Here is a 25,041-nt window from a genome sequence, read left to right as displayed (position 1 = left end):
GAAAGATAATGTCATGAAGCCAAACCAAGTGACATATTTATATACTTTAAAGGTTAGCCTGAAACCAAAGCCAATTAATCTCCATGTGTATAATGAGGACTTTAATATCACATGCTTTGAAATACTACGTATTTTTGATAACCTGTCCTCCAGAAGGAATCACATGATATCATTCGATCAAATTTAAAGCGATGTCCTTGGATTTTTGCAGTAGGAAACTTTGACATTTTAGTGGAGATGTTTACAATTATTATCATTTTTCTGGATCTCATGTTTTAGGAATGTACAGTATAAAATATCTTGTCATAGAAGTCACATTAAAGTGATGTTAATATGAAATTTAAATCTGGAAAAGCCCCCAAATGGTTTATCTGTACTTGAAGTTACTTGTTTTTCTGTTCTTTTCCTCTCCAATACATGCAGGAAAATACATACTTTTTTGACATACATATAGATTGTTCTTATTACAATCATCCATTCATCCGTTTGCCCGACAAACATTTATTGTCCACCTACATTGTATCTTTTTTGTTTTTCTTCAAATAACATACTACTATTAGTTGAAAGTATGTGAGCATTTGTCTGCGGGAGTGTTTTTACTTTACCAGAGTACATTTTCAATTTCTGTCTTTGTTGTATCTTCATTTTACTGTTAATTCTGCAGGGGTTCTCGTTTATCTTTGAATTATAATTCTTATTGAAAGTAAAATAAAAAAAATTATGCATAAGTATATAATTTGACCACTTTTCCAAATTTCTATAATATGGGTTTTTATAGCTTTTTTAAAAAAGCAGTAATAGTTTCTTTAAAAAAAAAATACATTGAATTTTCAAAGTGGCTGTAGTTTGAACAATTTTGAGAGTAGAGCAGAAAATTGGAAACCAAGTCATTTAATCTTTAATGGGTAAATAACTCTATTGTAATCCTCTTAATGTGTTGTACGAATTATGATGACTTAAGTTTGCATAGACTATTCTCTCCTGAGTCTAAGGGATTATATACATTGAGTTGTAAGGTACTTTTGAAGGTATGTCATTGGATAATGAAATGTGTGGCACTTCTTTAAATTCCCCAGTGATCTCTCACTGGGAAGGGCACCCCACCCACCCCCACTTCCCTTAGGGATGATGTAATCATAGAGATGGTAATGAAGTTAAATCAGTCCAAAAGCTTTTTTCTCTGCTGAATATTGCAAGTGCCTATTCACCTCACCCTCCTCACCTCACTTTCTGTGCTCCTCAACCTTCTTAGCTCACAGTATGAAGGGGCCCCTTGGGAGTGTTAATTGATTTTTCTTTAAGATTTCTGAATATTGGCCAGGTGCGGTGGCTCACACCTGTGTTCCCAGCACTTTGGGAGGCCGAGGAGCGTAGATCACCTGAAGTCAGGAGTTTGAGACCAGCCTGGCCAACATGGCAAAACCCCGTCTCTACTAAAAATATAAAAATTAGCTGGGCGTGGTGCTGCACGCCTATAATCCCAGCTACTGGGGAGGCTGAGGCAGGAAAATCACTTAAACCTGGGAGGTAGAGGTTGCAGTGAGCCGAGATCACAGCACTGCACTCCAGCCTGAGCGACAGAGTGAGACTCCATCTCAAAAAAAAAAAAAATTCTGGATAGTGGTGTTTATTAGGAATTATTCTCACACTTCTGACATGAGGGGGTGCCTCATGGTGACTCTTGAGTATTGACATTTCAAGTTTCTAAGGATAGTTCTGTTGTCCCTCAGGCAGGTTAGGAGCCATTGTTTAAGAGCCAGACACAGCAAAGTTAAATTTGCTTTAATGGTTTAATTTAGGGAGAAATAATTTTCACGTTGCTCATTGAGCTTTCAACTCTGAGTTTGTCTTCCTATTTTGAATTGTTTTTCTTTACCTGTTTTTTGCAAAAAAAGGGGACAGGGTAATTTATTCTGTGGCATATTTAGCACGCCTGAGGGAATGAATGTGGGCTGCTGTCAGAATGTTTGTTGTACAGAGAGTTAAGGTGGTATCAAGGAGGGAGATTGTAGGAGTTGGAGTGGTGAGGGAAGGCCTTACAGAAAATACAGACTATGAAGTGGGCCTCAGGGAGGTTAGAAAACTGGAAAGGCCCAGAGTGTGCAGAGAAGGACAAAGAGGGGCCTTGGAGGCAGGAGAGGGACGACTGCCCAAGCTGTAACACAGGAATAAGCATTTCAATTGTAGGGGCCACTGAAGAGGCCATTCTGTGCAGAGAAAGGCCGAGGGACTACCTCAAGAATATATGAAATGGCATTTGGGTGGGTCGGTTGTGCTCAGTTGGTGATCAGCCAAGCAGTTTTCACTGGTTTCTGGAGGTCGCAACAATCAAAGATTCTCAAGCAGGGTGGAAAAGCTGGCGCTCACAAACCTCTGCATAAGCCTGCTGCAGAATCTTTCAGAATTCTCATCTTTTCTTTCATTTTATGCTGTTCTGTTGTTCTTTCTTGTGTAACCTTCCCTTTCTTTCAATAGGTCACTGCTGTCTGTTCTGACTTATTGCTAATTCTTTGCTCTTTTCTGACCTCTCCAGAGCCTAGAAGAGGAGATAACATCAATTTTGTTTAGTGAAAAGGGCTTTTCTGATAGCATGAAAGCCACCTTCACTTCAGCCACCACTTGGACAGCAGAGGGCGCTGTTGTGAGCTCTAATGCACCTTCTGAAAAGCTTTCTTCCTCGCCCTTCTCACACTTGCTTGAGGTGCATTTTACTTTGTTTCCCGTTACTAAAAGCCACATATGAGAGAGATTTTCGTTTTTTTAAATATTCAGGCACCATTCCCTCCAGTGCTTTCATTGGTGAAATTAATTCTTCCTGGGAGAAACATTCAAGAAACAATGACTGAATTGGAACATGAAGAAAAGATATAGATTGGATGTTTCTCCTGCTTCTTTGGTCAAAGAAAAAAAAAATCTGCCTAAATTCAGAGAATAATTTAAATCATTAAGTTCCAGAGTCTGGGCTGTTAAGCAGAGGGAAACCCTCAACCAGATATGCTTTGCAGAGTTGACATTTTCAAAATCCCAAATTTCAGGAAGGCATGTTATTTTTTAAATTCTGTTTATATGGAAAAAATCTGAAGTGCCTTCCATGCTCCATGAAATAATTGCTTTTGAATGACCCTAAGGAATTCCCTGAACTTGGGCAGAACCTATCCAGCCAATTGAGGTTAAGATATAACAATAATAGTAATTCACTGATCTATAATAATAATGAAATGTGTGTTTCAGAAATGTTCTGGTCACTGGATATGTTTATTATATGTAGTCATGGTTAAATGTTACCTGTTTATCGAAATAGATTGAGAGTTTTTTTCAGTTTAATATCTGAAAACCTCTGAGTTTTCAATAAAACTGGAAAGATAGCCGTCTTCTGTTAGTAATGTGATTTACATGGTATTAATTTGGGTCAATGAAAGCATGCCCTTACCATGTGTTTAAGAATAATAGGGCAGGTCCAAGAGAGTTTGTGAGTAGACGTTGACAGTGCTGCAGAGACATGTGTGTGTGATGTTAGGATCTTCAGCTCATGGTTGTCCACGTGTCTGGGACAGATGAACTCAGCCCTGCTGTCTGTTATAGGCTCCAGTCCAGTTAGAACCTTGGCAACTTCACAACAATATCCAGAGGGCTCAGTGGTGTGGTGCCCTTCTCCATCCAGAATGGAGTCACTTTCGTGAATAAATAGGGCTCCTGGCTCTAGCTGAATTATTTTTAAGTTAGATCATAGGCAGTAGTACCACCTAGAAGTAAAAAAGTTGGCCATGCTTGAGTTCTATCATTGTAAAGCAGACGTTTTGTAAGTGTGAGAAAAATGTGAAGCTTTAAAAACCCCTCTGTACAAAAAGGTTTCCACCCTAGTTAATAATATCATAACATAGTAATTTGTTACTAATGTATTCAGTCAACAGATATTTATTGAACATTTAGGTGCTGTGTTACTCAACTGGAGTAAATTACTTTACTCCCAAGAAGTAGATGTCTGAAGGGGATAGGAGTGAACATGTCAAATAATAAACTTGACTCAGTTTAGATTTCAAAGATGCTAGTAGAGGAGCTAGATGTTGAGAGGAAACACTTGGAGCCACCATTGACACCCACCCTGTTGTATAACATAGCCTTTGCCGACCTATGATACGAACTGGAATGTTAATAACCATTTCTGGAGTGAACATTTTCATGTTAATAGCCTTCTGAGGCTAACTATAATTTTGCCAATTAAAACTTTTTTTTTTTTTTCTAAAGAAAACCAGCAAAAAATAAAAGTGCCATCTCCTTGGTGCTATGTTCATTTAAGAATCAGGGTTCCAGGCTAGACTTTATAGTCTGATTAAAATCAAAACTGTTGACTAGGTTTTAAAAGTTAAATTTTTTTCTTTAAAATGATGAGTCAGTTTTGGTATAATTCAATTTTTGTAAACGGTTTTAACTACATAGGTAGAGCTTATAGGTATATCTATAATAAAAGCATTTTACTTCTTTGGGAGGATGCTGGCTGTTTTTGTGTTTTTGTGTCTTTTTGTAAGCTTTTTTGGCATTTGTCTTGATTGTCCTCTATGTGACCTTGAGCAGAGGTTTCTGTAGATGTTGATTCTTGCTGTTTTGTCTTTGCAGTGTCAGATGTTTGTTTCAGTGGTTGTTGAGGTAAAACTGTATTGATTTTGTGTCCTCGGTTGCTTTTTGTTCCGCAGACACGTGCTCCTGAGTCAGAAGGGCCTTGCACTGGAGCCAGGGATGCTGTTAAGGTTCTCCCCTTTTTCCATGTTAACACCATTGCCTCACGTTTCTCATTGCCCTCACGTTTGCCCCGCTTCCCTTTCAGTCAGCCATCATAATCATCTTTGTTTTTCTCCATGACATGAATCTGCCATCGGTTAATTTGGGTTTCCGTTGTTTTTATTTATTCATATATTTTTGTTTTCCCTCGTCCATCTTTTTTTGTACAGAGTTCACATGAGACTCTGAATATAGTGGAGGAGAAGAAGCGGGCAGAGGTTGGGAAAGACGAAAGAGTAATCACAGAAGAAATGAATGGTAAAGAGATATCACCTGGGAGTGGTCCTGGGGCGATTCGTAAGGTGGAGCCTGTGACACAAAAAGACTCCACCTCCCTGTCTTCTGAGAGCAGCAGCAGCAGCAGTGAGAGTGAGGAGGAAGACGTGGGAGAGTACCGTCCCCACCACCGAGTGACCGAGGGCACCATCAGGGAGGAACAGGAGTATGAAGAAGAGGTGGAGGAAGAACCCTGCCTGGCAGCCAAGGTAGTAGAGAGGGAGGAAGCAGTGCCCGAAGCCAGCCCAGTCACACAAGCAGGTGCCAGTGTAATCACAGTAGAAACAGTGATCCAGGAAAATGTAGGTGCCCAAAAGATACCTGGAGAGAAGAGTGTACACGAAGGCGCTCTTAAGCAAGACATGGGAGAAGAAGCAGAGGAAGAGCCACAGAAAGTTAACGGAGAGGTGTCCCATGTTGACATTGATGTTTTGCCACAAATTATTTGTTGTTCAGAGGTAAATGGGAGTCCCAGGTGGGAGCCAAACTCTAGAGCTGCTTCTCAGATGGGGAACTCCTGCCTTTCTTCTCCTGTCCTCCCAGTTCTTCAGCTTTTTTCAACAAGAATCTCGTTTTTCTGTCTCATGGGAGGAAGGGGGAAGCACTGCTTTGTGGATTTTCTGCCCGCTCAGTTCATGGGTTCCAGCTTCTCTGCTGCCACTGGACACCTGTAGGGTAAACTTTCTTACAAGCACCACATCAGTTTTGCCTTCCCTTTTCACATTTAAATTTTTCTTTGCATGTTTTGGGTGTTTTCAACTGTTTTGTCTTCAGTTGCACTGCTTCCTCACACTATATGCCTTTTTTTCCCCTTTTGGTTTAATTAGAAAAATGTATATGTAATGTTGAAAAAAAAAAATAGTCAGTGCTGAGTGCGTGTGCCCCTGATGTCATGATTGGGTTTGACTTCTTGGCTCATTCTTCAACTTCAGAGTTTTAGAAATGACAGCAGGCTCTGATTACCGTGGTTCTCTGAATGCAGTATCCAGCAGTGATGAGAATGTTATTTCTTGAATGCCGCTGTGATTTCTGTTTTGGGATTCCAGGGGTTATATGGTTTTGTTAAGAGCCTTTCTTTCCTTCCAGGCAGCCAGAGGCTAGGCTATTTGATAGGAGGATATCCTCGCTTCTCGTTCTATCCTGATGTCAATTCTGGAGTATTTGCCAGATGATTATATGTTTTGTGGATTATCTATACATTGGACATGAATCTTTTTCTTTTCTCTTCAAAGAAGAGAACTTTTTGTTCACTAGGTGCAGTATCGCTCATTTGGGAGTTAGGCTGAGGGAGGGTTTATTTCCTTGGGAATATTTCTTGATTTTAATATTAAATGCCCACAATACAGAGATTTATTTTGTTCTCTTCGATGGGATGGAAAATGTTGAAGTGACTTTGTCTTAAAGTAATTAAGTGGATTTTAACCATGTTATTTTTAAACTTCTGTTTCACTTTAGAGAAGATTTTTCAAGAGTCTTTGAACACTTTGAACTATTCTGTATTTAACATATCGTGACTCCTCTTTAAATAATTATGCCTGTTGAGAATGTTCTGTCAAAGAAGGTACTGCAGTATTTTGGTAGTAGTATAGTCTGGTGTTGAATTAATATTAAACCTGCATACTCGGCAGACTACAATGTTAATAAGCCGTCGAATATTTCCTTTAATGTTTTAAATTGTTCAAAGCATTGGTGTAACATTGATGGAGTAATTTTAGATAGAGCATTTTAACTTAGGTAATACAGAAGAAACACTGCAAATTTTAGACAAGTATAACTGAAAACAGTAATACTTGAAGACATCCTTTCCGAAAATGGTGTGTCTGTTAACAACAAGGCAGAAAAGGCATTGTGGGCAGAACAAATCTTAGCCTACCCAGCTGGCGTGCCAGTTAAAGGCAGTGAGCCTTCACACAAACTATGCGGTCCTTTAAATTATGATAAAAATAGAGACAGGTCACTTCACATAGTTCATTCTATTTTCTTTTCAATTTATTATTACTTACCCGAAGTTAGAGAGAGTGAGAGAGTGTGTGTGTGTGTGTGTGTGTGTGTCACTATATACTAGGCTTGACATATAAGTAGCTTGGGACCATCTTAATTTAAAGAGTAACATAATTTAGGAAGCCATCATGTCAACTTATTTTTCATATATGTGTATATACACATACACACATTCATATATATGTACGTATCTATGTACACATGTATGTATGTGTATATATGATATATTCGAAGGAAAATTTTTCTTTTATTTCTTTTGTTTGTTTTAGGTTGTTTGCTTTTACTCTTTTGTGCATGATTGTGTGTTTGGTTATGTTTCTTACTATTATTTGTGAAGGTTCCATTAAACACTTTTACTTTATTACCTCTAGAATTTATTTTTCCCTTCCTTTTCCACCTCAGCCACCAGTGGTAAAAACAGAGATGGTAACAATTTCTGATGCCTCACAAAGGACAGAAATCTCCACCAAGGAAGTCCCCATTGTCCAAACTGAGACCAAAACCATCACATATGAGTCTCCACAGGTACAAAAGCTCTAGACTTGGACTGTTCGAGCTCTTTTTTCCCTTAGTGTATCTATGTTTTCATTCTTCTCTTAGTTTACATGTTTCTGGCTTTGGTGTAGCTTTTTGTATCTCCACTTTATAACTATACTTCAACAACATAATTTGCTATGTTCTTCTCTTAGATTGAGACAGAGAGCTGCAATTAAATTGGTAACCCAGTAATTATAGGGGAACTGTACATATGATTATTTAGGACAGACAGTATCAATCTTGTTCATATGATTGAAAGCCATTTCTGGATTGACATATCTAAGAATGGTTGTGTACACTTAGGAAACAAATTGTCTTGCAAAGTTTATCTGATATAATTCATCGATTAATAATTATTGGATCGAATTGTGGATGTGATTTAGGCTTCTTTCCCTCTCTAACTCCATGAAGACTGACCCAATCAACTCATTCTTGCTTGTAATAACACACATGCACACACACACACACACACAGGCACACACACCTGTGCTTCTCCTTCATGTGGAATTATTTTCTAAAGACCTATGTAGTCATTCATATGTGAATGGTGATACCATGTGTCTAAATAATTAGCAGATTTGTGTGTTTGATTTTAGGTTTTCACACATTGGTTCTGTAAAGATTTGGAATAAGCATTAAGATGTTTAACCTTAAGAATAACAAAACAAAGAGAAAGCATTCATCATTTCAAAATAGAATATAAAATAAATATTTTCTCCCCTGAGGAGATGAACCTTCTGTGGTAGAATTGTATTATGGTGGAGGATGTCAGGTTATTGACCTCTCAGAATATTTTTTAAAGGATTTAATGCATGCACGTGTGAAACATGTCTGAAAATTATTTTGGATACGGCATCCCTGTGTGTGCATTGATCCCACATAAGCACAAATAGGTTTCTTATGAACGGCTTGGTGGGGGAGCATTAGTCATGTGTCTATATTGTGGTAAGTTGCCAGAATGAAGAAATACAGGTGCATGACCCAAGTTTGAAAGAGGCTGCCTCTTACAGTCAGAAAGGCTCTGGACCGTCCAGTTATTTCCTTGTGTCAGTGTCAGGAAACAGAAGGCAAATATGTTTCGTGATCTTAACATAAACTATTAGGCTATTAATTTGCTTCATTGTTTCCCCTTGGAAACTCTAGAATCTTCTGCATCTTTCAATATCAAAGCAAACAAGTTAAAATCTATTTAAACATATGTATGGGATTTATATATATGTAGAGAGCACATGCGTATGTGCAGTATTGAAATATATGTGCCCATATATATGCTCACAACATATAAACTATTACAGGGACAATGTAGTTGATTAAAAACAATCTGCTAGAGGTAAGCAGATAACCAAATCATGCAGATTCAGTTTGTCCTAGTCAGGTTCTGTTGCTTGGTAATTTGATAAAATGTTTATCTATTTTTACCCACCTGTGCTTAAAAAAAAACAAACTCAGCGCTTCTGGTCACTGTGGAAACTTCTCTGCCTGGCTCTCTAGTTTCATTTTCTAGCTTCTGCAAATGTCCTTCAGAAAAATTCTGTCATAATTCCCTTGTAGCTTTCAGTCCCACCTCCTATGTCCATTCTCCTCTCTTTTCTCCACTCACACAGTTGAGTTTGCTTCTCCATGTGCACCTAGCCTTTTGCCTCTACTCGGTTTCAAATACCAGCCACTCTTCCTGGATGGTAATTACTACTGCAAACACGCAAACCACATAGATTTTAAAAGATGCATATTCGATGGGGCGGGGATCTTCTCTGACAACATAACTGAAGTTAAGCATTACTTTGTATTTTTCCCCCAACTATCCAAAGATTGATGGCGGGGCTGGTGGTGATTCGGGCACGTTACTGACTGCACAAACCATCACATCTGAGTCTGTGTCAACAACGACAACCACACACATCACCAAGGTAAAGCAATGCAGGGGATCATATGGAGAGAATGGTACATTACAGACAGAATCTTTTCTGAATTGTTTCTCTCTTCCTGTACACACTTCCAAGTAAGATACAGACAGTGCCAGTGGAATCAAAATGCCTTGGTTTAAAGTATCCAAGAAATTAGGCTCCATTGACAAATGCATTTAAACCAAATTGCGATTTTGTGAAGTACAAGGGGGTAAAAATATGTTACGAATAGCTATATGTAAGATAGCTACAAAAGCATAAATAATTTAATACAATTTATAATTTATAAAAACAAACTTGTGCTTCTACTTTTATTAAACCAGCCCTCCTGACTAAAGCGAATGAATGAAGGCCATCATTCAGAATTTTCAGCAAGTTGTTCAAATAATGTAGAATTTCCCTCATTTAAGATCGCTAGTATGCTGATTTGGGGCATTCCCCTGTCCCTCCCCGCATAATTCTCTAAATGTTTAGCACTGGGTAACCAGTCATCCCTGGATCAGCAGCATCAGCTTCACCCGGGGCATTGTTAGAAGTATGAATAGCATGGCCCCACTCTAGTCCTCCTGAAACCTTGGAATTGGCTTAAGAAGCTTCCAGGTGATTCTGATGCATGCTGAAGTCATCAGCTTTCTAACTCCAGCCTTATTTTCCACTGTTTCCTTCTGCTTCTGTTTTTTACTTTGGATAAGAGTCTAAAGGTCTTAAAGGTATCCCTTTTGCCCTTCCCAACCCATGTTTCAACAACAATTTAAAAAACAGCAAAAGTAATTTGTAAATTTAAAAATGCCGCATAAATGCAAGGTACTGTTGGTGCTCATTTTAAAGCATATCTAGTTGTTAAGCATAGTGATAAGCCTGGTTTCTTACAGTAAAATGCTGTCACTTGTGACTGAGAGTGTACATTTATCAGAGTTGTAAAGGTTAGATGTGTGTTTTCCCAGGACCGTGTGGTATTTGCTTATTGACTGTTTAGAAGGTCACAGCCAGATGATCTCCTCAGTCTCATCCAGTGTGCCCCAGGCACTCTCAGCTTGTACAGAGCCCATAACGCTGTGAGGCACTTCCCCCAGGAGCTCCCTCCTCCAGCCCCGCTCGCAGCCTTTGTCCAGCCATGCGCCATGTCTACGTGTATGACTACTTACGCAGGGTGTCATCAAATCAGACATTCAACAAAAACCTCACCTATCTTCCATATCTTAAACCAAAGCAAATCCTTTTTAAAATTATTGCACTAAATGCAATAAACAGAATCAGCAAATAAATTTGTATGCTCAGAATCCGTCAGTCAAAACCATCACATCATACAGAAGTCTTCTGTGATGGGAATAAAATATATATCACATCAAACAGTTTCTCAAACCGAAAACAGATACCTAAATTCTTATAATTTCTTGTAATTCTGCAAATAACTGATTTCTCCCTACTCTCCTTTTTAAAAATTGGCCAGCTAGGAGTAAAGAAACTCGGGAAATTATAACGGAATTCCCTAAAGGAGCTACTTGGATTAAATAATATCTGTCCTATCTTAATCAAGTGAGATTAAGATGGGACAGATGCCATCTTGAATATTGGTAAATTAGTTTTAAGTTTGCTCTTAGTTGAGGGATACTTGTGGATTCTATAACTTTAGTAGTAGGATTCTCTATTGAGCTTAAAAATAAAGCACAAAGTGTTTCTAGAATTCCAGTCTTCGGCTGCTTGGTGTGTGTGGCCTTACGATGATCAACAGGTCTAGGTGGACTCCCATCTCTGTTTGCTTTATGTAAACGTGCTTTAGTGATTGCTGTTTTTTCTTCTCCTTTATGACCTTTAGACTGTAAAAGGTGGAATTTCTGAAACAAGAATTGAGAAACGCATTGTGATCACAGGAGATGGAGATATTGATCATGACCAGGTAAATAAGTTAAGTTCTAGTTCTGGAAATGATCATGTTTGTTTTCTAAGTTTCACATTTGTCATCATGTCGCATACCTGCGTAAACCTCATCTCCCCAAACTTCCTGGATGAAGTCCGCCTCCTAAGCAGGATATAAAGACACAGCCTGGATACAAGCTTTCCTACCCCTGAATCAGCATAAAACACAGATTTCTCTGTATTTCCCACTGGCTTTACATGCACTTTTGGATCAACGTAATCTGGAGGATTTCTGGAAAACATTAGATTCATGTGGGCCTGGTTTAAAGGCAAGTGATCAAATATTTAAAAATGAATGGCAGTTCAATGCACCAGTTTCCAAAAAAATGAAGAAAGCCACTAAGCTTGACCTATGCCTACTTTTAGGAACTTTTCAAGTATATTTATGGCATTAGAAAAGTTGAGCTATTTACTTCCAGGTGTTTTCTCCTATTGTGATTATTGGGGGAGGGGAGGTAATACAAGGTTTCTTACAAAGTGAAAATTTACATTGATTCTGAAAATTTTTTAAGAGAATCATGCCTCCATTCTAATGTTAAATTTGGCAGCATGCATGGCTTTGCGCAGGTGATGAATGGAACTGCTGGAGACTTTGAGAGCAGTTTTAATTTTAGACTGCAGTCCCAAGTGATGCTGACAATTTTTTTTAAAGTGATTTTAACTCAGCTTTAAAGGAGACCAAGCTGTTTTCCTTTTATAACAACTTGAAGAAAAGGAAAATAAATATTCAATTGACTATCTCAGCTGGGGAGTAGGAGCTAACGATAGTTACACAGCTTTGGACACAATTCTGAGCTCAGGAAAGGAAATTTTAGAGAACACAATTCCTCATTTGAGAAAGGCTGCCCATATGTGATCAGAGATAAATGGATTTTTTCATGCCTAAGAAGAAAATTACTCCCAATTTTTTTTGACCTTTGTAAGCACGATTTGACTTACATATTCGTAATGTACTTTTAAAATTTTCTTAAGAGTTATTAGAGGTTAAAAGGTTGCCTTGACTCTGGATTTTGACATAGGACTGGAGATTCCTAGAGAACATTAGTACACTTGTCTGCTTACCATGGGAAAATGAGTGACTTATGTGGAAACAAGCCTCCAGATTTCCAGAGGGGATTTATTCTACTATCCACTGGAACAGTCTTGAGTTTCGCCTGAGAAATTGGAGCAAACCTGCTTCTTTCTCTCTGGGACTCTTCTCAATAAGCACTCATTGAATTCCTAGAATATGTGAGGCACAAGCTCACATTTTTTGGCATGGTGGAAAGTGAAAACTAGGGTCTTCTCCCAGCCATTGTTTCTACTACCTGCCTCTCCCCATTGAACCTAGTTCCTTTACACACTAAAATGCCAGTACTCAGGTTTTACTTATGTGTATTGTTTTGCCTTTTATAACAAAAGGCAAAAATTTTGTTATAAAAGGCAAAAGAATATTTTGGCCTGTTTTACCCCAAAATTCAAATCTAGATAGTACTGCTTCTGAATGGCAAATATTAAAAACACAATCTGAAATACAAGTGCCAAAATAACATACACACCTGACTCAAAAAATCACGATGACCCTGCAGCCTTAACTGCTGCTGTTGCAAGGACAGGAATCTCCTTTTTTGTATATGATGTCATGTTTCAGCCCTTTCTAAAACTGAGGTCAGATATCCAAATGAAGAGAACAGAGATTTTGCCTTTTTATGTTTGTGAGGTAGCATAAACTTTTTTTTTTTGGAGTTGGAGTCTCCCTCTGATGCCCAGACTGGAGTGCAGTGGCACGATCTGGGCTCACTGCAACCTCTGCCTCCTGGGTTCAAGTGATTCTCCTGCCTCAGCCTCCTAAGTAGCTGGGACTATAGGCTTCCGCCACCACGCCCGGCTAGTTTTTGTATTTTTAGTAGACATGGGGTTTCACCATGTTAGCCAGGCTGGTCTCGAACTCCTGACCTCAGGTGATCCACCCGCCTCGGCCTCCCAAAGTGCTGGGATTATAGGCGTGAGCTACCACACCTGGCCAACATTTTTGAGTAAATGTGATTGTGGCTCTCGGTCTGCTTGTCACCAGAAGCTGTTGGGGGTTCACTTTGTCCTTTGAGCCTGTAATGAGATGACAGAGCTACTTAAAATTAAATGATGAAATCGCTTTCCTGTCAAAATCCGATGTTGATCATATAGTGACCTTCATAACGTTGACATTTTTTTCAGTTCCTTGCCTACGTTAATAGGAATCTTAAGGCTGGGCGCGGTGGCTCACGCCTGTAATCTCAGCACTTTGGGAGGCTGAGGTGGGCGGATCACGAGGTCAGGAGATGGAGACCATCCTGGCTAACACAGTGAAACCCTGTCTCTACTATACAAAAAATTAGCCTGGCGTGGTGGCGGGCACCTGTAGTCGCAGCTACTTGGGAGGCTGAGGCAGGAGAATGGCGTGAACCTGGGAGGCAGAGCTTACAGTGAGCGGAGATGGCGCCACTGCACTCCAGCCTTGGCGACAGAGCAAGATTCCATCTCAAAATTAAAAAATAAAATAAAATTAAAAAGGCATCTTAAAATGGAAGGACACTTTCACTGGGCCAGACAGAAAATAAGAAGTCTTTTTTGTGTTGGCAAATCAAAGAGGCATGCTTTTACAGAAACTTGCTTTGCAGATTCTTCACCCTGTGCTGGTCACGATACTTTCAGCTCCATACCAAGGAGGGGTAAAATACACTGCAGTTTCTCTTCAGAGTGTATTTCTTTCTAAGAAATAATTGCTCAATTTGGCAGTAAGATGTGATGTTTTCTCATAATCCTTATTATTGCCATAATAAATTAACATTTTACAGTATTTAATTTTGCATGCTGATATTATGGAATGAAAGGAGTTTTAACAAACTGATTTTGAATGTGTTTCAAGATGACTGTAGCAGTTTTTGCTTTTCCCAACCCTTCTGTGAATTAGAGTGTATTTCATATGTGTTGCCTTCCCTTGGGCATCATCTACATTTTCCCTTTAACAATTGCCCTGGTTTATTGTAGGCAGATCTTTGTAGATCAAATACTCAAAGTATTTGATCATTTGTCTGTAGCTACATTTGGCTCCCATCAGAGCTTGTCCTTGTCTTTGACTTTTCCCAGTGTGGACTGCACAAACCAGCATGTGGTAAATGGCTTGGATCATTCCAATCTCCTTCCCTCTGAAGACACGCACACACACAATGTAGAACTGCACCCCTGTGCTTCCTCTCCCTTCCCTATTCCCATTCCAGTCAACACGCTGAAAAGCTTCTCTGCCCTTCCCTGGAACCAGATACCTGCTCCCACTCCTGCTCCACGCTAGCCCTCCAGCCATTCACTCTCCCCCCTTGACAAACACTTCTGCTACTGCCCAGATTGGAGTCTGGTTCCATGTCTTATTTCTCTATTGTCCCGACACAGGTCACTCAAAAGAGTTTGTTCCCTGGTGGAAATTTAAGCACCCTCAAATGTCTTCCAAGTTTCTGTGCAAAAAATTTTTGGTATAAAAATGATATCTTTTTTTTTTTTTTTTGGTAGCTTTACCTTTTTTTAAATGAAACGAGGCTTAGGGTTTCTGCTTAGTATCCTTACAGCTGACAGAAACTATCATGTAAACAAGAAATGCAGTTGTCCCCTTAGGCAGCTGACAGCAAAAGAAAAAATTGCATGGCTTTATTTCAAATGCAGTTTCCTTATGAGATATGGTATTCTCTGTCCTAGTAAAATTTTCTCTTTGTTTCAGCATTCTTTCCTAGCCTTTTTTTTTGGGGGACAAAGTCTCACTCTGTTGCCCAGGCTGGAGTGCAGTGGTGCAGTCTTGGCTCACTGCAGCCTCCACTTCCTGGTTCAGGCAATTCTCCTGCCTCAGCCACCTAAGTAGCTGGGATTACAGGCATGTGCCAGCCAAGCCTGGTGTTTTTAGTAGAGACTGGGTTTCACCATGTTGGCCAGGCTGGTTTCGAACTCCTGTCGTCAAGTGATCGCCCGCCTCGGTGTCCCAAAGTTCTGGGATTACAGGCCTGAGCCACCACGCCTGGGCTTTAGAATTCTCTCCTAGACTTCGAGGGTTGTTCTCTGGTGTTTTGTTTTCTCACCCATACTTTAAAAACAAAATGAGTAATAATTAAGCCATTTTCCTCCTCTGAAAAATAGGATCTTTCCATTGTGCCGCAGCACTCTTAACAGTTTACTTTCTGATAAAACACAGAGAAACTTTGCTTTTGTACCACGTGGTCCAAAGAAGGACCATGAACCACTGGAGTCAGCCCTCTGGGTCCTCCCTGCTCCTATCCTGCTGCTCACAGGCTGGATGGCCTTGAGAAAGACCCATTAATCTTTGTGCCTGCAGTTTTGTCAACTGTCAAATAGGGACCTGTATTTTATAACCTGAAGACTAGTCAGTCTCTGTTCTTTAGCTTTACTAATTGTATGTTGTTGCTACTTCTCTTTAGTTCTGTGTCTTAGAGGTTTATAGACATCTTTCCTGCCGTCTTTTAGTTCAGCAAACATTTTAGTTCCAACAATTACTGAGAGCCTAAGAGGATAAAGATGAGCAAGGCCTGGTCCTATGCCTTGCAGTTTCAGGCAATTGGGTGATAGCTAGTATCACCTGAATGTCTAGATCAGGCACTATGCTGGCTGCTTTACAGCATTACTTAAGTTCATACAGAAAACCTTAAAATGATCGTTACAGCTCAGCATTGGTCTCGGGTTACAGGTAAGAATGCTAAGCTCCAAAGAACTGTTTTCTCCAAATCTCACAGTGAGTATAATAAGCCTGGGATTCAAAGCCAACATGTTTCCTCCACGTGTCATTATTTGAAAGTGGACTGAAGGATTGGGAGATTTAGGAAATGAGAAGCAGTCTGTAAAATGACAGTGAACCCATTTCAAATCTTCCTGCTTTCTCAAATAAAGAAGTGAGTGCCTCTTGGCTTGAGGTTGGGTCCGAGGTGATCAGTGTGCGTGTGTTTTGCCATTGTGACGTGGAGGCTGTTCCCCAGCTCACAGCCGTTCTCTGTCCTGACCCTGGCAGGCACTAGCTCAGGCGATCAGGGAAGCCAGAGAGCAGCACCCTGACATGTCGGTCACAAGAGTGGTGGTACACAAAGAAACAGAGTTGGCGGAGGAAGGGGAAGATTAAGTAAGGTAAGAGAGCCCTCATTGTCTGTGGCCTTTCTAGTGACTGCTCTGTATTCTTGAACTTGTGAAAGGATGTGAAATGAAAGTTCATATCAATGTCTTCTTCCTATAGTACATTTGACTTTCTAGACTGTTATCACCCCCAGGTGCATCTGCTCAGGTGTATATAATCTCTGTGAACTGATGGTCATGTGGTATCAATAACTCTGATTTATTGAGGGGCTGCTAATGATTGACATTCATATATTGCTTTACTGTTTATCAAGCACATTACTGTAAGTTACATTAATTAATATTCACAATGACCCTTTCTGGAAGATGCTATTAACCTTCTTTGGATGAGAGATTTTTATTGTAGGAGAGATAAGAGGGAGATGAGTTAATTCCACCCATCTCTACTAAAAATACAAAAATGAGATGGGCATGTTGGTGCACGCCTGTAATCCCATACTTGGGAGCCTGAGGCAGGAGAATCATTTCAACCTGGGAGGCGGAGGTTGCAGTGAGCCATCATTGCACCACTGAACTCTAGCCTGAGCAACAGAAGTGAGACTCCATCTCAAAAAAAAAAAAAAAAAAAAAAAGATACATCTGAGAATGAACCAGAAAGGAAAAGATTTCTTTGACTGTGTAAAAATGGAAATAAATACTTCAGTTAAGCCAATAGAAACAAAAGCAAAAGATTAATAAATGATTAAGTTTAATGTGCTTGGCAGAGAAAGGAATAGTATCCTGAATATATTAAGAACTCTACTGTGTCATTAAGAAAATTTAAACACTTTTGTAGAAAAATGGGCAGAGAATTAAATGAGTAAACTATGTGCAAACTAAAAGATCAATAAACAAAAAATGTCCAGCCTCACTATTACTTAAATCAGTGCAAACTAAAAATTCAGTGGACAAGATTTCACGTATAAATTTGGCACAACTTATGTTTTTAATAGTGTTGGGAAGGCTGCAGGAAATATATACTGCTGTATAAATTAGTAATATTTTATGGAGGACAATTTGACACAAATATATCTAAAAAAATCCACATTAAACATGTCTACCATTAAACTACTTATAAGAATTTATCTTAATCGGAAATATATACAAATATTCACCTACAAGGGTATTTATCACATTTTAATATTCTTATTTGTATAAATTTACATTTGCTAGTATTAGTAAAAGGCGAAAGATTTACACACCCTGAAGAGAAACTAGAGTATTATATTTGCTAGTATTAGCAAAAAAAAAAAAAAAAAAATTGAAATAATCTAAATGGTTAAGAGTAGGGAATTAGTTAACACATTATGCTGTTTCCATGTGATAACTAAATCTTGATGAAATGGGTAAATGTTTATAATTCTCTATTAGGGCTTTAAGAAGCAGGTCTTATCACACAATAACACATAGTAAAATTACTTTCTGTTGTTAAAATAATCTGTATGTTGAACAGTCAATAGATAGGTAACCCACAGGGATGGCTGGGTCACAGGATACACATTTTCTACCTTGTGTGGCACAGCCACCTGCTGTTGCATCCACTAGGAGGCAGGGATTCCTACCATTTTACAGCTGCCTCTCTGACTTTTTAATTTTTGCTAGTTTGGTGAATATGTGCAACTGTGATTATAATTCTCATTTTCTTCATTAATATATTTTCATATGGTTCTTAGCCATTCATGTTTTCTCTTCTGTGAAAATATAGATGGCCAAAAACTTCAAAACCTTGAATGCTTGTTCACCGCTCTTGCCTGCTTTTGCTTTCATTCTTTCTTTCATTGTTAATTTATTCTTGATAGATTCTACATACTGATCTTTTGTCAATTTTATATGTTGCAAATATCTTCAGGCTTGTGGTTTGTCTTTCATTATTAAAATAGTTGAATATGGTTAATATTGTTGAATTTATCAAGCTTTTCCTTTATGACTTATGTTCTTTCCATACCCCTAGGTGATAAAGATATTTTTTTATGTAGAAATTTTAACATTGTTTTTCTTAATCCATCTGAAATCGTTTTTTCTAAATGATGAGAAACAGTGGTCTGTTTCCTACATAAGTAGCCAGCATTCCAGCACTGTATTGAAGAGCCCATCTTTCCCCCCTGTCATCTGCAGCATCCTGTATCAAGTTTCTTATGTGTGGGGGTGTTTCTGACACTATTTCTATTGGTCCATGCGTCTGTCCCTGCTCCAGTGCCAGAATTACTATAACTTTATAATGGGTCTTGATATATGGTATGCGTGTCTCTATCCCCCTGCACCCCCTCCCCCCACCACCGATAGTGTTCTTTTTCTTCATTCTTGGCTCTTCCTGTTACATACAAATTTTAGAATCAGATTGCTGGGTTCTAAGATTAAATCCTGCAGTACTTCAATTGGCATTGTATCTACTCTGTAGTTCAATATGGGAAGAATTACATCTTTTTAATATTGCCTTCTTTTCCTTGAACATAAGATGTCTCTATTTGTGTATATCTTCTTTAATGTCTTTCATTAAAATTATATAGTTTTTTAATCAAATGAGGTCTTACAAATCTTTTCTAGCTGTTGCTAACATAGAGAGATACAGTTGACTTTTCTATATTAATCTTATATCTAGATAGATATAAGACTCTTCATATCTTAGGACATTCATATCTAGGACCTGACTCTTCATATCTTAGATTCTATTTTAAACACAGGGTATATAATGGGCCCATAAGCAGAAATCATTAACAGTTTTAGTAAAAATAAAACATCCAGTGGCCTGAGTAAATGTACTGTGCTATATGTGGATATTGATCTTTTTATCTTTGAGATGTATTTCCCTAATGGTTTTATTTATTTTTTATCTTTTTGAAACAGAGCCTTGCTCTGTCGCCCAGGCTGGAGTGCAGTGGCATGATCTCGGCTCACTTCAACCTCCGCCTCCCAGGTTCAAGCAATTCTGCCTGCCTCAGCCTCCCAAGTAGCTTGGATTACAGGTGCCCACCATCACACCCAGCTAATTTTTGTATTTTTTAGTAGAGACAGGGTTTCGCCATGTTGGCCAGGCTGGTCTTAAACTCCTGACCTCAAGTGATCTGCCTGCCTCGGCTACCCAAAGTGCTGTTTACAGGCGTGAGCCACTGTGCCCGGCTCCCTAATGGTTTTATTTATATATTTATTTATTTGTTTGTTTCTTTGTTTGAGACAAAGTATCCCTCTGTCTCCCAGGCTGGAGTGCAGTGGTGTGATCTCAACTCACTGCAACCTCTACCTCCTTGGTTCAAGCAATTCTTCCCCTTCATCCTCCCGAGTAGCTGGGACTACAGGTGCTCGCCACCCCGCCTGGCTCCTAATGGTTTTAAATAGGGAAGGCTAAAAGCATTCTTACTTAGGAGTCAGAAGACTGAAGACTATGCTTTCATCTTGTCAGATATCCGACTATATTGACATTAGGCAAATCAGTGAATGGTATGATCTACCTTTCCTAACTCATAGGACTTATTCTAAGGATAGAATAATATAATGAATGAGAAAAGTGAGTGTTATACAAACATAAGGTAATAGCACTGGATATTTTTTTCTCTAAATTTTATGAATCAGTCGCTTCTTAATCAGGAATACTAGCAAAAAATTGGTGACACTCTAAGCATTACCAGTAGCTCCACCTTCACTTGTGGCATTTTAATAAGTTTTTAAATGAATTCATTATATCACTTATTCTTAACACCTTATGTTCATTTTTACAATGGACACACACAGACACACACACAACTTTTGAAGTTTGCCCATCTCAGAGGCTAACTTTTATGAGAAGCCCTGTTAAACAGATTTAGGAAGTTAAAGTATAAACTTACATATAAGGTGAACAAACTAGATAAATTTGGAAAGATTCATTCATGCATTCAAAAAGTATTTAATGAGTGCCTAAATGTGCTAGGGTAGGGCTGGGTTTTGAGGATTCTGTGATAGACAAAGCAAACATGGTCCCCCTCCTTGGCAGAGGGGATGTGCTCCAGGAAGGTAGGTGTGAATATTAACAAATGAACAAAATGTAAATGTAATCAGCCTTCTGAAAGAAATAAAATGCTATGAGAGAACAAAATAGGAGACTTGAACTGTCATAAATTTAACCAATTTACTTTAGAAACCAGTTTACTTAAGAAGCAAAGTTTGAGTTTGAAATCTGAAGGACGACTAGGAATGACCTCAGTGTCTCAAAGTCATTTTGGCATCTCCACCCCCCACTGGCTGCAGCTTGCTCTTAAAAAATTTCCTTTGCTGGTGACTGTCAGATCTGGGAAGAGTGTGTTTTCACTGCTTCAGCTACTGTCTGGCTGCCCTGCCAGGATCCCACAGAGGCAGCAGGTGGGCCGAGGCAAAGAGCAGGATCAGGACAATATCTGAATGTCAAAAAAAAGAAGGGGAACTGTCTGCAATGTATCTGCTCCATCTCCCTTTTTCAGGCACATAAAGCTCTCCTCCTGACCTGATCTTGCCCTTCGGAGTAGCTCTGAGCTTTTGATCAAGTGTTGAAAGTAGGGGGAGGGGAGACCAAACAGAAAGATGGTAAAAGAACAGCCTGCAGAGGATGAACCTCCCAAGTCCACCTTTCTCAGTGGGTGGCAGCCAGCTGTGAGGCAGAGAGGAGCTAAATGCAAACTCTGTTAAAAAGAAAACACACTTCAGATGGAGACTTCACTAAATCTTTGTAACTTTTTAATGTCCTTTCAAGGACTACTCCCTCCTGCCAGCTTAGCCCAAATGCATATTTATGAGCTCTCACACGGATGAAAAATATTGCTGACCTTATCACCACTGCAGTGGTATTCCCAAACGGTCCCGATCAGGAGGAAGAAGGGTTCCAGGCTTGGTGGTGTGATCTGTGTGGTCTCAGAAAGAATGAGTCACAGGAGAGAGAGCTCTCCCAACCCAGACTTCAAAGGAGCCTCTCTGACTCTAAGAGTAATAATTGGTATAAGGTAAAAAAGTGAAGGAAGCCTCTTGTTCATCCAAAAGCAGTGAGCACCTGAAGGATGAAATGACAGAGTGGCTGCTCATCCTTTCGCTCATCCATTCATTTATTTGTTCATTGCATAAATATGTATGGAATGCCCACTGGGTATCGTCTGCTGTTTTCCCATGGAAATATCAAATAAGTTCTGCACTTCAGACAATAAATCAGTGGTAGCAGAAGAATTTCAAGTTTTGCGATATATTCTGAACCTCGTGTAATGGGAACAAGAAGGAGAGACCTCTGAATCAGAATAGAGCATCAGAAATGTTTCACTTAAGCTTCGTGCTGGCTAGGAGTTAGCTCTATGAAAAAGGAGTAAAAGGGGCCATTCCAGGCAGGATTGGAAGCATTGAACCTGACGCTCCAAGAACAGTGCAAAATCAGATGTAGCTGGATTGTGGGATACTTGCAGGAGAGTGATGGAGATGCAGGAGGAAGGAGGCAGAGGCCCGATGTTAAGGAGTCTTCTAAGCCAAGCTGAGGAGGCTAAACTATCCTGAAAGTGATGTGGTTGCTCCTCCTGTGTTTGAGAGATGGTTAGGATGTAACTTACCTTCTTTGTGACTTGTTGACAGTCAGCATGAGGCTATGGAGGTTAGTGCATTGGGAAGAGGGGAGCAGAGGAGAATCACACATCATATTTAGGTTTTTGGCTTGGGCAGGGAGTTGATGTTGGCACCTATAATTTGAATCTTGGAATATGTGAGTTTTGTCTTTTGCATGTCATGGCCATATTACTATGGCTGGTCTTCTCTGCTTGGCTACCTTAAAGCAAAGGTGTATTTTTTGTTCTGCGGTATGGCTGGAGAGACCAACTGTCATGGGAATTCTGGAGGAAACTTAGAAGTGAATCTGTAAGGCCCCATCTTATAACATGACATGATTAATTGGAAGTTTCCTGGATCGTCTGCATGTTAAGAGGGAGCATAGGATAGCAGATTTGCTGGTTTCATATCTACTTCTTAGTTGTTTGACCTTGGCTGGTCTCATCCCTTTGTCCCAGAGCTGTCATCTGTAAAGTGGGGATGATAGTAGAAGCAGAAGGGCTTGTTTCCAAGGCAGGTTGTTAAGAACTTTTTATAACTTACAAGGTCGGCCATGAACCCTTTTTGCTCTTAAGAGTCCAATAAAAATGAGAATTTTCTACCCCAGAGATAGTGAGTTTGAGATGCATGTGAAACGCAGAAATGGCACATTCGGGAGCACAAGAGCTTTGAGAGTGCAGCAGGCTTCTGAGCAGGAGAGAGATTTGTGAGTCCCCTGAATGAATTGTGTACTGAGGAAGCCTGTGTTTTGAGCTGTGTTATCCAGGGCTAGCTCAGAGTTGAGGTCTGGGGAACAGAGGCCATAAAGAAGAAGGAGCCAGGAGGCAGAAAGAAAACAGGGAAAAGGGGGAGGTGACACAAGCTGCAAGGCAAGATAACTTCAAGAAGGAGAGAGTAACCAAGTATTAAATATGGCAGAAAAATCAAGTGAGCATGTTTTTGGGAAATTGATGAACAGAAGTCAGCCTGGAGGCTTTGTCAGAGCTGTTTCAGTGTGGTAGTAGGGAGAGAGCCCTGTAACAGGTTGAAAACACATGAAAACATATTAAGTTGAAAACCCAGTAACAGGACCTTTTGCTCTTCCACGAGCTCTGTCTGCCTTCATCTGAGAAGACGGAGAACATTAGGTGTCATGGAGCCATTGGAGCTAGTGCTGTGATTATTAAAAGCAGGGTCAATTCACCATTCCCTGGAACCTCTTAGGCATCCCACCCGTTAACCTGCAATGAATACCCCTAAATTAGTCGTGTTGCTTTTTCCACTGTTGTGGGTACACGAGTGCCAATTAAACAAAACAATCTTGTGTTTGTTTCAAAGTCGGGTGATGTGCAGGGTTTCAAAACATGAACTCATAAGCCAAACAGGAAATTAACATTAACTGCCTATCTGACTTGATGAGAGAAAAAGAACCCTGTTGGCTGAACTGAGCTCTAGCTAATCATGAGCCACTCATTTACATGTGGGCCCTGATGAGTGTCACCCCTGACCTTCAAAGAGAACAAACCTATTGACTTCCAGATGACTATTTCAGTTCTGCAGGCATATCAAATGTGTTGCATTTTTATTTTATTCTGTTTGCCTAGCTGTGCTAGTCTCATACCTAAAATTAGCATCTTATTACTGCTTCATTTTCAATATAGATTAATCACACCTCAGATGAGGACTGACTTCTTTTGCATAGAAATAAAAAGCCAGTTTTGGTTTAGTGAGTTTTAGGCATAGCCAGTTTTCACTCTGAAATGCTGTGGAATGTTCTCATTTAAGATTGCTAAATCTACCAGGTGTTATCAATGAGTCAGTTACAATCTATGTGAACTCCCCCCACACAAGAGGTGCTGGGTGCCACTGCTCTAATGCGTACATTAAGACCAGGCAGTAGTCACTCATTCCCCAAGGCTTGCTCTTGGACATAACCATTACTGACTATTATTTTTTCAAATGAAACTATCTTTATTGTTTTTTTGTGGTAATAGAAGAGAGGTTATAACTTTTTAAAAGGGAGAGATAGTAGAAAATGTCAGTGACCCGTAAGTCCCATGCTCCCAGAGATAGAGAATTTCTTTCCAGTGTGTATGTGTGTACTTATAAATATACACACATATAGACACTCACATACACACACACCCCTCTTTCTATATAGGTTGATATTGTGATTCTTGCTTTTTCCTCCACTTAATAGTACATTGTAGTTATTGGTCCTTGTCGTTACCTCATCATTTTTCAGCAGCTGTTGAATGGATGAGTGATGGTTTACTTAAATAACCCCTATTAATGGGCATTTAAATTACCCCTCAGTTTTTACAATTGTTACACAGCTTCAAAGATTATACTTGTTTGTACATTTTTGTATGTTGATCTCATTGTTTCTCCAGGGCAAATATGTTTAAAAGTGGAGTTGGTATGCCACGAAGGTTGTTTTTTGTTTTTGTTTTTTTGAGACAGAGTTTCACTCTTGTCGCGCAGACTGGAGTGCAGTGGCACGATCTTGGTTCACTGTAACTTCCGCCTCCCGGGTTCAAGCGATTCTCCTACCTTAGCCTCCCGAGTAGCTGGAATTACAGGCGTGTGCTACCACGCCCAGCTAATTTTTGTATTTTTAGTAGAGACAGGGTTTCCCTATGTTGGCCAGGCTGGTCTCGAACTCCTGACTGACCTCAGGTGATCTGCCCGCCTTGGCCTCCCAAAGTGCTGGGATTACAGGCATAAGCCACCACTGCTTGCCCACCAAGGGTTTTTGACATATTACCAAATTGTCCTCCTTAATGGTTCTGCAAACATAGACCGCCACTAGCAGTTTGTGAGCATATGTTTCCCCACAGCCTTGGCAACAACTAAACATTATTAAACATTAAAAAAAAGCTTTGCTAGTCTGATCAGGAAAGAGCATTTGTTTCTCCCTTGTTTAAACTGAGGAAAGAACCTTCTTTGATTGTATTTTTTCAATGCTAGTGAAGTTGGAATACACGCATACATATGCTACACACAG

General features: G+C 39.6%; 1 protein-coding gene across 19 annotated transcripts in view; it reads left to right on the top strand.

Annotated features, from left to right (window-relative positions):
- The window catches only part of EPB41L2 (erythrocyte membrane protein band 4.1 like 2), a 225,325-nt gene that overhangs the window by 190,028 nt on the left and 10,256 nt on the right, over nucleotides 1–25,041 (top strand). For 5 of the 19 annotated variants that reach the window (XM_030809672.1, XM_030809667.1, XM_030809668.1 and 2 more), the window contains 7 exons: nucleotides 2,534–2,701; nucleotides 4,692–4,745; nucleotides 4,947–5,510; nucleotides 7,456–7,578; nucleotides 9,399–9,497; nucleotides 11,311–11,391; nucleotides 16,432–16,544. In XM_030809672.1, the coding sequence (XP_030665532.1) occupies nucleotides 2,534–2,701; nucleotides 4,692–4,745; nucleotides 4,947–5,510; nucleotides 7,456–7,578; nucleotides 9,399–9,497; nucleotides 11,311–11,391; nucleotides 16,432–16,539 (1,197 nt within the window). In that variant the 3' untranslated portion in view covers nucleotides 16,540–16,544. Of the gene's footprint in view, nucleotides 1–2,533; nucleotides 2,702–4,691; nucleotides 4,746–4,946; nucleotides 5,728–7,455; nucleotides 7,579–9,398; nucleotides 9,498–11,310; nucleotides 11,392–16,431; nucleotides 16,545–25,041 lie in introns of those variants that run through there. The other 14 variants (XM_030809680.1, XM_003255705.4, XM_030809675.1 and 11 more) reach the window with 11 other exon arrangements.

The sequence above is a fragment of the Nomascus leucogenys genome, chromosome 3 (genome assembly GCF_006542625.1).
Source record: "Nomascus leucogenys isolate Asia chromosome 3, Asia_NLE_v1, whole genome shotgun sequence".
In the NCBI taxonomy this organism is placed as follows: domain Eukaryota; kingdom Metazoa; phylum Chordata; class Mammalia; order Primates; family Hylobatidae; genus Nomascus; species Nomascus leucogenys.
Note: the sequence above shows the minus strand (reverse complement) of the source record. Positions and strands in the feature narration are given on the sequence as shown.